We start from the raw sequence: 17322 nt of genomic DNA on the forward strand, positions 1-17322 counted from the left end.
GACTCGACAACTATGTTTTCAAACTTTTTTTACTTACAATTTTAAACATCTAAAATGTGCCATACATTTTTCTGGTCTTCACAGGAGGTGTAGTCATATACAAAGTGTGAAAACATCAGACAAATACTGATGTAGAACAAGATGAATGGAATTTTATTTAGCAATTCGTCATTTTACTTGCTTATGTGCTTCAAAGACTAAGATGAAATACTTTCTTCCCATTGTTTGGTGCAGCAGAAAACATATAATTCTCAAACTCCAACAGACAGAATAATGCCCTTTATTGTCTAATGAAGAAACAGGTAGAGATACTGAAATGAAAAGAATTCAACAAGCTGGTCTAATATATTTACATCTTGTCTTTGAAACAAATCAGAAATCTTTCTTTACAAATCATGGCAAATGTGGGAAGCATGGGAAAATTTTATTTTAATGTTATTGACCAAGAACACCGGCTTATTATTATTATTATTCTCTTATTATTATTTTTATCATGGGAAATTACGAACTGGCTTTCTGTTTGACATGATCGTGTGTGAAACTAAATTGCAGAGCATCCACTCACTCACTTGACGTAGACTCGCAGATGATGACATTATGAGATGACTGGTTTGATAAATGACTTACGTCAGATACTCTGCACGTTAGAAGATATTTAAGTTGCAAAGTGTTTTTTAAGTCCTAATTTCACTGGGAAGACATTGTTATTTAATGTATGTCTCTCTCCTGTGTATGCTGCTGTTCATGTAGAATCAGAACAACATAATCTCACTTTAAAATGACCCAAAATGACTATATTGTAAATTTCTAAATTCTGCCATTCTTGACGTCCCCAATAGCCCCCCATACGTCAAACAAAAAAACATCAGGGAAAGCAAAATCTCCCAGAACTGAGTCCAAGGCCTCTGCAAAATCATCAGGGTTCTTCTTGTCCTTGCCTGCTTCCACGATGGTGGTTGCTGCAGAAAGAAGGGGACAATAATATATGTGATAATAAAATAATATTCAACAGGCAAGTCAAGGTAAATGTTGGCTGTGACAAGTTTATTTTCTTCCTCATCAGACAAAGCCACAACATCAGTCACCAAAAATCTATGCCATAAACAGACAAAAGGCTAGTCTATATCTGTCCTAAAATAACCCCTTTAAGTTTTATATTTGCAATATAAATGTCAAACAAAAGCCTTTTCAAAGACATTAAGTAGACTGAAAATACACAGTGCAGCCTTTCGTTGTCGGTATGACTTGAAAATATTTACCGAACAGCTATTAATATATTTTGGTGTATTATATTTTTGGGATACACATGTAAAGTCAACATTAAAAAGATGAGATGACCATGAATACTGCGCACATCCAACAATGTCTCCAATTATTTTTTTCTTTCTGGCTTTTAAAATCATCAGATGGACTCAGTCTGCATCTTAATGTGCAAATAGACATTTTCAAAATAAAAAGACATTTCAAACATGCTCAACAATGTTCAAATAAGGACATGAAATCATTTGTCAATCAGTTTTACCTCAATATATAAATGATATACCCAAACCTTGAAAAGACTTATAAGTACATACAAATATCTGAGTAAAAGGACGACTTGTGTTCCCAACTTGATGTATGAAGCTGAATTTGGCAGAACTGTGTCAACAATATTTGTGAACGGCTTCTATCCAAGCAACTGTCGACGAGTCACATAAATCATGTTTTCATTACTTGTCTCTTTATAACTTTGTCAGGGACAGGATAAGCAACTAAGTTTGTTTTTATAGGATCATTTCCGAGCAAACAACAGGGTGAAGGACACACTGAGAAATCATTAACCCATTTTATGTTTGGCCTGAACATCCAAGGCCATTGACCTTGAAAGTCTGGAAAAGGGCAAAGTATTTGTCCCACTCATATTTTTTTCATTCCTTTTCTTGAGAAGTCACTTATGTAATAGTAGGGGCGTAAGCAAGTGGGCCTCTATTGATACCATTTAATTTATCTTTTACTGGTCTTACCCAGCTCCAGGTCTCTGATGCCCATGTAGCTCTCCAGCAGGTCATCCACTTTCTTGGTAGCCTGTTCCTCAAACTCATTTTGCTGGCAGCATACAAAGGAAAAATACAGAGGTTTCACTGGAAGTGTTCACACTCTAAATATGGTGATGGAAACTCTGAGATGGAAAACTTTGTGAAGACATCTTCTCATGATAAAACATTCAAGGCTTATCTTTGGGTATTGTTTATGACTTGGCTTGTGTTGTATAAATATATTAAACTTCATAGATGAATTTATACTAATTTGAACATGAGTGTCCCTGATACATGTTAACTGTTGACTTTAAAATGACCATTTAAAAAAGGTCACTTCTGACAATCATTGTTCAACAAGCAGTAACTGATACTGTGTGACTGTGTGACTGGAGTCAAGTGGCTGTGTGGAGTCTGAAGTGTGTCATTGTGGAATTGTGTCGGTATCTCGAGGGCCTCAGGAAGTTCAGGCAGTCATGATCGAGCAGAGCGTGTGAAACTCACCACTTCCTGGACTGTAGCCGCTCCCTTAGAGCGAAGACGCAGCGTCTCTCTTCCATTCACCATCTTGCCCTCGTTTGATTTTGGTGCTCTGGTCCTCATTCCAATCATGTCTAACACACGAACAGGGTGACAGCATTTCATCATATTAAAAACACTTTTTCTTAGGAGTAGTATTTTTTGCGTATAGAAATCAATCTCTACACAGAATATTTCTTCCTTTGGAGATTTCACAAATGAAATGCAACACCACATTTTACATTCCTTTGCTCCATTCTTCAGTTTGTTCCTCTAAAAAGAGAAAAACATTCAGAATCGGAAAACTTTAATGATCTCCACAGGTTAAAGAAATGCTTGGTGACTTACTAATTTGCTAATTAGCAAATATTTGCGTGCTCAGACACTAAATTAGGAATTTGAACATGCTAAACTTTTCCTATTCCTGTTAAAAATGTGCATATGTCAGCACAGTAGCACGCAAACGCAAACAACAAGACTAACATGCGTAAAGCTCTTCTTTCAATGACAAGTTCAGTGTTTCTCATGGAGTCATTTTGATCAAACACACCCTTGGGGTTTATACAATGCACATCTGTGTTCCAAAGAAAATTGAACCCTTTCCAGTTAAAGGTCAGAGGTCTGTTTGTGGTCAACATTCTAGAAACAATTACAGTCCTCAGTTTGTTTGTACATTATATGAATGGAATCATACAAGAAGGGTGATTCATACTGCTTCTCAGTGGAAATGAAGTTAAACCCTTGGGACCTGCAAGTGTAATGTGCAGTAATCGCCACAAACACTGGAAAATGATGTGTTGTTATATTATGTTGAACTGCTAAGATTTTTTTATTTCTTTTATATAATTAGCATTATGTGTGTGTCTTTTGTGTCTTACATATTATTCACCAGTGTTTTAAATGTTTCTGTCTTTTTGGTTAAAAAGGGCTACTGTAGAAACATGGGTGTGCATCATGGTACGATAAGGGACCCACCCCTGATATAAAGGCGTCAATGTAATGTAATAAAAACACCATGTTTTGTAGTTAAGGTTGATTATACACTCATACAAACATAATAACATTATAGTAATCAATATTCAATTCTGATCCATCTGAACCGTAAACTGGACCTTTAAATCAGGAGTTGTCCAATACATGCCGTATGTATAGATGTGTATTCGTGTTCAGTTGATGGAGGCGGAAAAAAAATCTAATTGAATCTTGAAATGCAAAATGTGGATTACCCTCACTCAGTTCCCCACACATTATTCTCGTTGGCTGATATTTCTGATATTCAAAGCCTTAATGAAGTCTCAGCTCAGTTACATTCAGGATTGTAATTAGTGTCATAAATAATTTTACACATCAAATCTAATCCATTTTATTCAGATTTGGCAGCCAACCATTATGTATGTGTATCAGTCATTAAGAGATTCAATTTACTTGACGCCCAAAAAAGTGTGATTGACAGGTTTAAATGGGGGGGGGGGGGGGGAGACTGAAGTGTTTCTCTCTTTTTCTAAAGTCTGCACAATTATGTTAGTTCCAGTTATGTTAGACTGGTGCCTCTGCTCAATAACACACAAACAATTTTAAAGGTCCTTTGATTGTTAATATTGACCAAAGTTTCTACAGTGTAGCAAAACGGCCAAGGCTGAAAGGTCAGGAACAAGAAGTAGAACTTGAGTTGAGATTGTTCTATTATGTACTATGTTGTGTCTTGAAAATATTAAGTGTGGAAACATGAGATGCTGATTGTGAACAGGAAATGAGTCTGTCGTCCATGGATTTTGCTTCCTGTCTGATAAGCGAGGTTGTAGACAGGCCCCAGCCCACGTCTGCTGAATCCACTCAGAGGGCCATCCTTCCTCTCCATGTTCTCAACTAGTTGAAATAAATGCGCCCCTTCCTGAATGTTTGAAGGGAAAAAACATTTCTTGGAAGTGAATTGAGAAAATGGCAACACTATGCAGAGAAACATTGCAAAAAAAGGTTGTGGGTTGAATGTGCACGTAGCTTGAGATATAAACACATTAATAAATACAACAACAGCTCAAGGAGTCAGCCAAGTTTCCTGTAAGACTTGGTTTTGAGTGAGCCAATGATTCTTTTTTTCTTTTTTTTTATTCTGGGCAGATAAACTGCAGAAATGAAAGTGTCTTTCAGACACATGAATTATTTTAGATGAAATACAATTAGATGTATTTTGAAACCTGTGACGGTAAAGCATGATGTACTTCAGATGACTGCTGTGTGTGTGTGTGTGTGTGTGTGTGTGTGTGTGTGTGTGTGTGTGTGTGTATGTTTATCTATAGTTATGAAAGCCAATTTTTGGTTCAATACCATCATTGTAAGGACATTTTGACGTGAGGATATCTTGACATTATGAGGACATTTTTTCATTGTGAGGACATTTTGACGTGAGGATATCTTGACATGGTGAGGACATTTTGGCTGGTCCTCACAATTTCGAAGGCTTGTTTGAGGGTTAAGTCTTGGTTTTAGGGTCAGAATAGGTTTGGGTGGTTAAGCTTAGGGGGTTAAGGAATGCATTATGTCAATGAGGGTCCTCACTAAGATAGATGTACAAACGTGTGTGTGTGCATGTGCCCCCACCAGTGTGTTTGCTCCTGTATTACTAATGTTGTGGGGACCTACATCTATTTACGCAGTCACATTATGGAGACTTGTCCTCCTTATGGGGGCCAGAATAGATGTTTGTTCCTGTCTGTCAAGTATGCGGGATCATGGTTGTGAACCTATAAAAGCTTTGCTTTATTTCTTCTCTGCACAACTTTTGCCTGGAGTGAAGAATGGATACTGCGCACTGAGTCACTTAGCAGTATCCACTTCTTTGAGGCACCTCGGTTTCTCCAGTAGTTGTAATGTGATGAAAAATTCCTCAAGCTTTTTTAATTTTGTCTGTGCACGGTTCGGAGAAAATACATATTTCAGTAACTGAATTGCAAGTGTTGATTTCCAATACACTGCATATTTACTCTTTGACAAGAACCCAGAATTGACCAAGAATTGAATTTACTTACAAACCTGCCAAAAAGATCGATGTTGTTTTAGTGTTTGAACTTTTTTCAAACGTGAAATATCTGCTTTTATCGTTCGTTTTATTGGATTATCAAAATCAAAACATAACCTAGCCATGCTTCACTTAACAACTTTCCCAGGATTGTTGGCAGTTGGCCTGAACTGTGATTTTCCTGTTTGGCTGATGAGATGTGGAAAACTAGCATGGGGTGCTGATACCCATCAACATCCGAGTAACTGAGGGCAACAGAGTGAGGTGTCCTGAGTAGTAGGAAATGAGCTGTTGGTTCACAGAACATGCTCTGGGGGCATGTTTAAGCTGCCCATGATATGATATGTCTACATGTTCATTATAAATCACAGCCACCACATACATCTGCTTCCTCCGAGTGCTGAGGATGGCGATTATAGGAGAAACAGAAATGTTTCTTGTGTCCTGGTTCCTTCATCCGGTGATTTAACAAAGAGTCATGTTGGCTTCAACTCACCCATGGATTTACATCTCGGACTGTGACAGATACAAGGTCCAGGGTTCAGAAAGAATTGATTCCAATGATATTATTGTGCGTTCATGTGGCGTAGGAATAAAGCGGGAAGATGACTTCACCTCTGGGAAAATTCACGTGAACGTCATCTCAAGTGGGAACAACAATGCAAAAATGTTGGTTGTTTTGACATCATTTCCCATTATAATGAGCTGTAAACAGTAGCTTATTATGTCAACTTGTCAAACGTTGCAAACTGTACGTCCATCTCTCACAAACACTGAACCCCTTAGTGTGTCCACCTTTTTTTCATTTTCCAAATTCAAAGCACATAAACACACCCAAGTCAGAACAACTCAAAAATAGGACCTCCAGAGGAACTTTCTTTCACCTCCAGGGGCATTTTAAGGGACTTTGGCGTCCCCAGGCAAAATGGACCAGCATAGTTGTCATTGAGTGGATTTAATCAACTGTTCTCAGGGGCCCCGAGCTGAGAGGGGCCCCCAGGCTGTTGCTTACTTTGTCTGCCCTGTTGCAACAACTCATTAGTCCGATTGTGTGCAAAGACAAGTGACAATTAATGCATCAGAGGCTGTAAGTGGCGTGTGTATAATATTAAGGTTATGTCTGTTGACCATATGATCATAACTCCTAGACAGCATGAATCATCACTCACCAAACGCCTTCTTGGGCCCGACCAGGCGAAGAGTGAAGGGGATACCTCTCGGTTGCTCTTTCAACATCTTGGCCACCTCGTAGTGTCGACAGCCCACAATGCTCTGGTCATTAATGGCCTCGATGTGGTCTCCGACACACACGCTCTTAAGTTGGTCTATAGTACTGCCCTCTTTTATCCTCTGACAAAAGAAACAAATGTAAAAGTTCTCACGTGGGTGTCGATGCCCAGTCTGCAGTGCTTGTTTGTGCTATCTATTCACAAAGAGGGTTTACATTTTAAAACACATGATCAGAGATTTTAGACTGATCAAATGGGGATTCAGATTATTTAAGGTCATCCCTTTTCTTTTGCTACAGCAAAACCCTGAAGTGTTTTCTGTTTCATTTACCCCGAATACCTCAAAACAATTTTAATCTATTGTGCCTCAGCCTATTTTTGTACTTTCACACCTTAATGAAAGCGTATCCAGCTCCGTTGTCTGTGATAGTGAGGCCCAGTGCGTCTTCTGTCTTTGTCACCTCCACCTCCTTGGTTTCTCCTCTGACGTGAGCAAAGATGAAGTCTTCCAGTCCGATCTGTCCCCCCAGTAGTTTCTGCATGTCCACTTTATGAGAGTTGAGGGTGCAGAACAGGATCTGATGCGAGGAAACGGGATAACAAAAATGAATTGTTTCTATTTTTGATTTCAGAATCCAATATCATTTACACCCATGCAAAAGCAAATACCATAAATACTTAATATAAAAGAGAAGCTCATTTCTGCTGTAACACCACAGCAATATCCTGCTGTTGCTTTGCTTTGCAATAAAAAAAAACCTGTCAGGTTTTGTTAATATTGTAGTGTACAGAGTTTAAACACTAGAGGGCAGTAGAACCATGTGCTTTTTGCTATTGTGGCCATTTTGTTGAGTCATTATTGTGATTCCAAAGTAAGAGTGTTTTTATATTTCAGGATGAATGTAAAAACCTGGAAATTGTTATCAGTAAAGACACCAATTATATTTAATTTCCTATATAATAGATTATGAGGTAAAATAATAGTTTTTTTCAAGGGTTGGTGATTGAATCAATAGATTGAGTCAGTAGCAAATGGTATAAAAAAAACAAATTTTAAGATAATTTTCTCCAAAGTGTCTTTAAGTCATTGAGCTGATCAAAACCCAAACATGTGAACTCAATATCTACCAGGAATGTGTGAATGCTGTTGGCTTGAACCTCTGAATTGATGATGTTAAAAGGAAATCCCTCTGAAAATGTGTACATCAGCGTTTGTTTTTGCAAAAACGTTTTCTATTTGATATTGTGAAAGCCTAAAGTTGAAGTTCATCTTTAATTGTATAATCCATAATGGAAATTCAAGATAACCTGAGTGGCCTGTTATCTCATTTGGAGCAGTTCCTGTTAGACATTGCTCACAGTCATGCTCCCGGCTAGTCTAAACAGTTTGACTACAGTCCAAGGTCTTCTCTAGAATCTACCTGTACTGTAACTTTATGCTGCTGCTGCTGTTCTGTCCACAGGAGGTCAAGGAGACTGCTGTGCTTCTCACTATCACCATCTAATTGCCTGGTATTTCTCGTAGAAAGGTATCTGATATCTGTCTGTGTGCAGTTCAAGGTTTTGAAGATATACTTCAGGTTATTAGATAAGCAACTTTCACATTGACATCTGATTAAACAAATGCTATTTGATTTCTTACTATGAGACCTTGAAGCTCTGTACACTTGCCTTGAAGACTAGGAACTGTTTATTTAGCATTCTATAGTTAAATCTTGTCATTTCCATTATAGGAATAGTATTAGTAGATATAAACTAAAACAACAGCCTAGTCTGAAAAGGCTCTTACAAGGCTCAAGGGTTTGTCTTTTTACTGTACACTAATGTATTTGCCACAATGTGAGGTTGCATTTATTATTATTAATAGTAATCTATCCAACTGTACTTATTCTTCCAGTATTGTTGGAGACAAAGTGGAACTCTCTCAACTAGAATGGGACTCAGTAGAGCCCATACCTGCACCAAGTCCCAATACATTTAAATAAGATACACCAACTTTCACACACTCCCTAACTATGCCTGATTTTTTTTCATCAAGATCCATGAATTATTCTCTGGGAAGACAGTGAAATATTTTTTTTAAAGCCCTATTTCGCAACGTTGCTGAATGTTGGAAAAATTCCTGAATCCGCCCCCTTATCCAAAGCTGCACCAACATTTGATAGTATCTTTGGTGTCCAATTTTGCATATTTTCATCAAGTTTTGTGGTAATCCATTCAGTATTATTTGTGTAATCTTGCTCAAAACTAACCCTAATCCACACAGATGGATACCAAGGACCTTCAATTAACCACCTCTCTAGCTTAAATCATCCGTGTATTCCCATGTGGCACTGTAATTCATTAGAGGTAGGAGTGATACCTTAATTACACAATGTAGATGAGATATGTGTTTAAAGTACTGTATGCTATGTTAATGAACATGTGAAAACTCTTTCCTCAATAGATGTTAAGCGTTTGGGAGTGGAAACTTGCATAATGCAAGGGAAGAGATGGAGCAATAAGATCTGTCACATGTCTGTTAGTTGCCTGACGATTTGTTGATGCATGAAATGTACATTGGTCTACATATATCAAGTCAACTCTGATTGTTTATGTCCAGCAGGTCGTAATACACAGATAGGACGGGCCTTCACGGCAGCCTTCACAACTCTACTGATAGGTGCTAAATAGGGCCAATGGCGAGTGTTACTGTTGTGGTTGCTGAGTGTGTAACCATAACATACTAGAAAAAGCTGCAGGACACTGGCCTATCATCATCCATCCATTATCTATACCTGCTTGTCCTTTAAGCATCACAGGGGTGGGGGCTGGAGCTCATCCCAGCAGACATTGGGTGAGAGGTGGTGTTATCACTACGCCGACATATAGAGACAAACAACTATTCACATTATGATCAGTTTAGAATCTCTAATTACCTGAAGCATACACATATACATCATTCAACAGTTGTAACTAACTAAGAAATGATTTAACTTGCAGTTGTTTTAAGACAAGCAAGTCACAGAAATGTCAGCTTTTAGCAGTTGTCAGTCAGTGTGCGTTCATGTGTTTTGGGCCGAAGCTTTGACGAGAGACACAATTGGAGGAGGTGGGGCAATCGGTTGCATTAATTTGAAGTGTGGCCTTCTCGTGCTAGCTTTTCCAGGATTACAAACCCTAGCTTTAAGAGAGATGCCTGGCTAAACTTGTTAGGTATAGCTTCCCAGGTATTTCCCTTGATTCTCCAGTTTAACAAATTCTTCTCCCACCTGTTTCTCCAAGTAAATTTTAGAAGATATAGGCTGAAGTGAGATACATACTTTTGTCTCCTGAGCTGAAGAAGAGTAAACTTTGAGCAGTAAAATTTTGCTTGAGGGTTTTTTTTCGCAGCAGTCTTCTTGACTTAAGATATTAGGTAAATAGTGAAACTAATAGTAGGTGAAACTAATCACATTAATTCAAGCTATGTTGCGAAATGGATCGCATCATTTAATAATGTGATAGAAACATGTTTAAAATGGCTGCTGTGACAAATTTCTGCAGTCAGAAATTTCATGCTCTCAAAACAGAGTTTTCTACAACTTTCCTCCAGTCTTTCATCAATAATCAGTTTCCTCCTGAGCATTCTTTATTTTAGTTTATTTAGTTCAGACTAAAATACGCTATAGACATGACTTGACATGACTTGTAACAAAATTGGATGCCTTTCGCACATGCACAGTATAGCGGGAGGTGCTCTGAACAGACGAGTTCATAACAGCAACAAATCCTCAGCAGCAGGCAGAGGCAGGATATAACCTATTAATTTTATACTATTGTTTTCTTTTTGTGTTTTTCATTTCTGCATCTGTTATGTGTTTGAAGCACCATCAACCTCCCCACTCACTCACTGTGAATCCATCGGGGATCCCAAAATTACACATCGGATTCTCCTGACTTCCTACAAACTTATTCCAGGGGGCCAGGCGGTGAAAGTATGCAGATAATCAGGAGCCTCTCACACGGACTTTTGGAACATGTCATTTGAAATACAGCTCACTGACTGAAAATAGTTCATCAGATGTCTTTTAATATCTCGGCTTTGCAGGAGCTTTGTCAAGTCTTTGAAAATAGCTGTGGTGATTCCATCAGGGTATTATCTAGGACTGGCCTTGGATACTACAAGCATAAGAAAAACCATGTGTGGGCATTTACTTGGCAGAGAGAATGTTTGTAATATGAGACATGTAGGAGCCAGTGTTTTTTGGATTTACACATATAGTCACTATCCCAGCATCTGCAGTGACTCCACTGAATCACTGAGTGAAAGCAGCACTGCTGAAGTTTATACTGATAATCATCATCATTATCACATCATTTCCTAAGAATTAGGCAAACCTTGTTCAAACAGATATTTGAGTATACTACCATCACTTGAAGCACCAATTGCTCTTTTACCTTATCTTGTTATTTGAGTTATATTCAAAGCATGGGTTGTGTTTACTGACAGTGCATTATCTGATTATTTGTTTCCATTATTGATCCTGGTCAATATGAGACAAGTGCAAAGTCTAGCAGACAGTATTGAGGGCAAAACATCTTCAATGGAAAACTGCTAGAATGGAAACCCAACACCTATTTGCTGCTGGCCTGCCATACTAGAGAAGAAAGAAGGGAATTTAACTTAAGTTGTTGATTTCCATAACTGCAAATTCCTAGTCTGACAAAGTCAACATGCATAGGTTGGTTTGCTTTGTACCTCTGAAGGTGAGATGTTGAACACTTCTGCAATCTTGGCATACAGCTCCTTGACATTAGTAAATCCATGAATGCGGCCTGTGGGACTTCCGTGGGCCAGCTGAGTGTGAAAGATGAGCCTTGGTCTCGGGTATTCTGGCGGCCCTGGTGGTGGTGGTGAAGGTGGAGGAAGCGGAGGCGCTGTGGGCTCCATGCACCCCTCGGTCCGGCTGTGGTTCTGGGCTTTCTGGTCCCCCATGGCTTCAGACCCTGCTGCCTTGGAGTCCTGCGGACTCATAGTCTCCCCGTTCTGCATTGGCCCCAGGTGAGGTGCTCAGTCCTCTGGGAGGCCTGGTGCTGCACTGCTCTGGCAGAGAGAAAAGCACAGTCCTTACCCCCGCTTAGCTGATCGACCAGCCACCAAGAGCTTTGTGGTGAAGAGTACAGATGAATTAGTGATGATAGTAGCCTGGTAACAGTATCTGGAAGAGGCCAGCCAGACCCTACCAGGTAGAAACCCAATACGCTGTGAGTTGAGGATTGTATGTGTTACACCTGAGACTCTAGCTCGCTCGTTCAAAGAGAGCACAAACAAAACACACGAGGGGAAGGCCTCTTCATAAACATAACACAATTACAAATTGAATCGTCTGATGGCAAGACACACACAATCCTGAATGAGTGAAGCTACCTCTGAATAGTGAATTGCCCAGAATGTCTGCAAAATAACAAATGTGGGCCATTCAGTGATGGTCACAGACAGCGTCCCAGTGCTGCAGGTAAGATGATATCACTGGATAGGGAGTAAATGCCCTCCCTTCCTTCACTGGGCACAGTGAATGCAATAGGCTGTTGCTGGGGTGAATCCTTGGTGATGAACTGACCTTTTCGACCCCACAGACGGCACACACATAAACTGATGACGACAGATTAGGCATAACAGATGTTTTTAAATATCAGTTTCCTAATTTAAATGTGTGCACGTGAAGAGGCCTTAAATTATATTCCCTTATACAATATAACTTACCAACTAATGAACTACTACAATAAATGACATGCATATATACAGTGTATTGTCCCCACCTCATATTTAATTTATAAGTTAAGTGTTACGTGTGTTGCTTATACTTTGGATTCAATTTTGAAAAGGGATTCTTTTTCATTTAAATTTTATATATTTTCACCCTAATTAGTTGTGAAGGCTTTAATGGAACATAACCCCTAATTCCCCAAACTTACCAATGCTAAGGTCCTGTGTAATAGATTTAACGAGATATTCATTGGTTTGCAATTCTTTCTCCAAATGTTGTAGAGAGACACTGAAACTGATTAAAGTCTCTGCTGCACAAGAGAAAACCTTAATTTATGTTGGTTTGTCTGATACAGCTCACAATCAACTATCAAATATGATGTTTTTTCCCCCTCTACCAAATTGTATTCCTCCCTTCTACGACACGTAGGGTAAATATTGGATTTGCTAAACAGTATAGCAGGATTCTTTTCTACCAAGGAAATGTTTTGTAGTCTTATTATTACTGAGATATATAGTATTTGCCACTGCAGCTTACTGCAAGGGCTTTGTTTGCAAATATTTTGTTATAAATGGTTCTATTTATAACTGAAAGACTGTGTGGGGGTGACTTCATGTCAATCTGAAACTTTATATAAACAGTTCAGCCACTTCACAAGCAAACAGTAATGAAACATGCAGGCTTCAAAACCACAAATCACCCAAACCCTCCTGACTCTCCAGTGACTTTGATGAACAATAGAAAGTGATGAGAGCCAATAATTAAATTAAATTAAAGTCAAACAAAGTTTTAAATAATCCAGGTAAATGTTGTCTAGATAAATGGTAAGAAATGCATTATTCATGACTGCCAGTATCAGCAAAATATAAGTGTTAAAAAGTAGAACTTTTTTACAGAGAATATTTTTTGGTGATGTAGTCAATGTGGTCAAATATTGACAGGGTCTATAGGTGATTCAGTATTCGTGACTAAGACTGCAAATATAAGTTATGTTCAACCCTCAACCAATCAGGAAAGGATGTTTCTTTTGAATATAGATTCATACATAGTGGATAGATACCACAAAAAACCCAGCCATGACTCATAGTCAATATTCCCATTTGACTCTACCATGGTAATCACATGCCCATAGCAATTTTATTTGTCTCACTTTGTGCCAGCTGATGTCTTATTTGTGAAAATAGGGGAAGTTTTTGTGTCAAGACACAAAAAACATTTCTATCTCTCTTTCGGAATTTGAAATACCGACCAGGAACGTGCAACCAACGCTGTGTGATTCCCCTTAGACAAAGAGTCTTTCCCAGCTGAATGCATGCTGTGTGCTCATGCTTCATGAGGTTTTAACCGCATACAGTCACAAAATATGTCTTATTTTAATGGCAGTCACATTCCAAGTATGAAAACAAAGGGGTATGCTGCCTCGACACATTGCTTGCAGCAGTTCATCATTCTGCTGCCCTTTTTTACCCTGCCTCATCAGCATTTCTATGCACCTGTGCCGTAACTTGCGTGGCTGCAGCAGTTGTGTGCGTCATAGCCTGTTTTTTTTTTATAGCCAAGGTGTTTCTTGCCTTTCAAGGTCAGTTTGTTTACTACAGAAGCTGATGTCTAATATGAAGATTTCTCTGGCTAAACTTTCATTTGGCAAAAGGCAATCCTTGAAGCAAAGGACAATTCTCCTTTCTTTCAGACGTTTGAGTTAGGTAACATCAGAGATTACAGTCTGGTTCTAGTTTTTGTGTAACTGTAAGCACGAATACAAATAATTTGCTGAATAGAAGAGGACCTTCATTTTGTGTTGATAATTTCCAAAGTGGCTGTTCTTAAGAGCACTCATCCACCATGACATTCACATTAAGCTTGTGATCGTGCACTTCTAAAGCAACAAAAGTATATTTAGTTCATATTTGTCTGAAATGTTTCAACAGCATAGTCCGCATTTTTGTAAATGCTCTTACACCAGTACTTTCAAAAGGTATGGATTAGTTACTGAAACTTACTCTCAATAATTAGAGACAAATTTCTGCAGGGATCACAACATGTAAAACTTTCTACAGTTCAGCCACTTCACATGCAAACATTAAGGAAATATATAGGATTCAAAACTGCAGCTGCCGGCCAAACCTTCCCAACTCTAGTGATTATGTGGAGTAGAGAAGTACAACAGAAGTGATGAATAAAATCTAACATACTTTTAAGAATTACCTAAAATTGACTAGGAAAATGTTAGAGACTTCTTAGTCATGACTGACACAATTAGCAAAATGAGGCTTATTTACATAGTAGATAGTATTTTCTTTAGGCCTTGATAAATATTAACTATATAGGTCAAGGATGTCTTTTGTGTTTTCGTATTTTATTTACCTTTGTGAATGATGATTTAAATGCAACTTAATATTAAAGCCTCAATAATTTTCACATTGTCCTTGAATTGTTTATAGTAACTAAATTGTTTTATCTAATCCTGCTCTGCATTACAATTTACACACTTAAACTCTCACTTGAAGAAAGCTATAAGGTAAATAAGGCCTTAGATACAGCGTTTCTCAGAAATGTACTGCATCATAACGTGTTCAATAATTTAAATCGAAACACAGTTTATCTGATAAATAGATAGATGGATAATCATACATCATACATCATACATCCTACAAGAATGCTATCAGCAATCACTTCACTGACACCATTATTCGGATATTAACTTATAATAAGACAATAGTCTATATAAGACGCTGCCATGTAAACTGCTTTTTCAGATTATCTTAACCCTAAGGAGGTCATACTGCAAATAAGCAATGATCAAATTAGGACATGTCGAATATTCCCATCTAATTCAGATTATGTTGACATGTATACGTCTTAATCTCGTTATAATTTCATTTTTTGTAAATTGTAAATTGAAATATGAATTAAATGTTATATTAGCAACAAGTAAACTTCATAAACAAAATAATATTTTATTCAGAATGAAATGAATAATCAGATTATCTCAGTCACATGTTCATATAATCAATAACACATTGGGCCACTCTATGACATAAAGCCTCAAGTTGAATAACGTTGTACCTCACATTTCCAAACAAATTAGGATTGATTCAAATGACCTTACACTACAACTGACTCACTGCATCTGTCTTTTTCTGAGCCCCCCCCCCCCCCCCCCCGATTACGTCACATGCTTCCTTGTGAAATGTAATTTCCTCTTCTCTATCTGATTTGTTTCCTAGCGGAGGCATAACGGAGGACTGGGGGCTGGCTGGCTGGCGTAGGCCAGATTGTGTGAGGGTGGTGAGACTGCTGTGTCATGTGGCGGCACACTGCCTCTTCTGTTCTTGGTGGTGCCTGGGCTCCCTGGTGAGAGGACAAAAAAACCCCGCTGCTGATGACTGGTTCTCTTTTTTTAAATGTGTTGCTTTATCAATAGAGTCACAAACCACTCTACTGATGAGAAAGCTGTACTGAAATCAGATGGAACTGTGATTTAATGACAACTCATCAATTTGTCATGGTATGACACATTAAAGTGACATCAGGAAAAACTATAATAGTAATCTATCCAACTGTACTTATTCTTCCAGGATTACTGGAGACAAAGTGGAACTCTCTCAACGAGAATAACACTCAGTAGAGCACATACCTCTGCCAAGGCCTAACAGTTCCCTTAAATTCAATTAGGCAGCATTAAATTGTACACACTCATTTAAATCACTACCCTAAATATTCCTGATATTTTTCATCTCGATCTATGAATTATTCTCTGGCAAATTGGTGAAAATGTTACAAAAAGCCGCACCAAAATTCAACGGGTTCTTCCCTGATCGATGAATACCTCAACTTGTCAGCCAGTGCAGAAGCTTGTAAATCTTCAAATGAATTTCAGCCATGAAAACGACAAAAGTCCTCATCATTTACTTCCTTAGGGACACGTCAAATAATTGCATAGTTCAAAACCATATTTTAAATATGAACATTGTGCAAGTTCCTTTGCAAATTGAAAAAAAAACCACGTAATGTAGTCACAAGTAACACACCTATGTGACTTAGCTGACAATTTCAACTTTGGCCTTGTGGCCTTGGTCTGCTGATTACACAGTAGCTGTGTGACTTGACCATTTGTTGCTGCAGTTGTTGCCTTTTTTTCTCCAGTGAAGGGGGAGGTGAGAGACTTGGCCCCTTCATCAGCTACATGCACAATGCAACAATACTAAAATAAAGGGTTTCATGCTGTGGCATTAGAATAAAAGCCACCAAGTGAGCAACTGGCTTGTTTTCTGAGTCACTGGCATCCAGTTCCCTTCATATGAATAGAAGTGGTCACTGATCTCAAAGCTTATTATGATTCATGAGATTAAAGCCATTTCAGTTTTTTACTTTTAAAGGTGCTGCCAGTTTATGTCACTTCTCAAACTTAAACATATCTAAGGCCTTGTCTACGTGACTGCAAATATTTTTTGAATGGATATCTTTACTTTTTAAAATCTCCAACCACACGTTCTTCATTTAAAATTCTTTGTCCAGATAATTACACAAATTACATTAAATGTTAAAAACAAACATACTGAGCCAATGTGATAATGCCTACAGATACGATCCGTTAAATACCAGAGAGGAACATTGTGAGCATTCTCAGTGAGCATTATAGCTGTAAACTTGTACTCAGACCTAGTAGTGCATACCAAACAGATCAGACCACCATCGTTGTTGTTTCTTACACATGCTCATAAAAAACAAAAAAACAAACAAACTGGGTATTCACGAGGTTAGCTGTGACATACTTGTTTCCCAAACACTCTGTTTTACATGTACACGAGGAT

At 38.2% G+C, this 17322-nt stretch overlaps 1 protein-coding gene across 1 annotated transcript; it reads right to left on the reverse strand.

The window, feature by feature from the left end:
- Positions 1-36: 36 nt before the first annotated feature.
- Positions 37-11869, reverse strand: gipc3 (GIPC PDZ domain containing family, member 3). The gene is made up of 6 exons (XM_069521854.1): positions 11500-11869; positions 7172-7357; positions 6720-6900; positions 2520-2629; positions 2004-2085; positions 37-959 (listed from the first exon to the last, which is right to left on the reverse strand). The coding sequence occupies exons 1-6, from the start codon at positions 11791-11793 to the stop codon at positions 808-810; spliced, it is 1005 nt and encodes a 334-aa protein (XP_069377955.1). The 5' UTR covers positions 11794-11869; the 3' UTR covers positions 37-807.
- Between the last annotated feature and the right edge of the window lie 5453 nt (positions 11870-17322).

The sequence above is a fragment of the Paralichthys olivaceus genome, chromosome 3 (assembly GCF_024713975.1).
Source record: "Paralichthys olivaceus isolate ysfri-2021 chromosome 3, ASM2471397v2, whole genome shotgun sequence".
Classification (NCBI taxonomy): Eukaryota; Metazoa; Chordata; class Actinopteri; order Pleuronectiformes; family Paralichthyidae; genus Paralichthys; species Paralichthys olivaceus.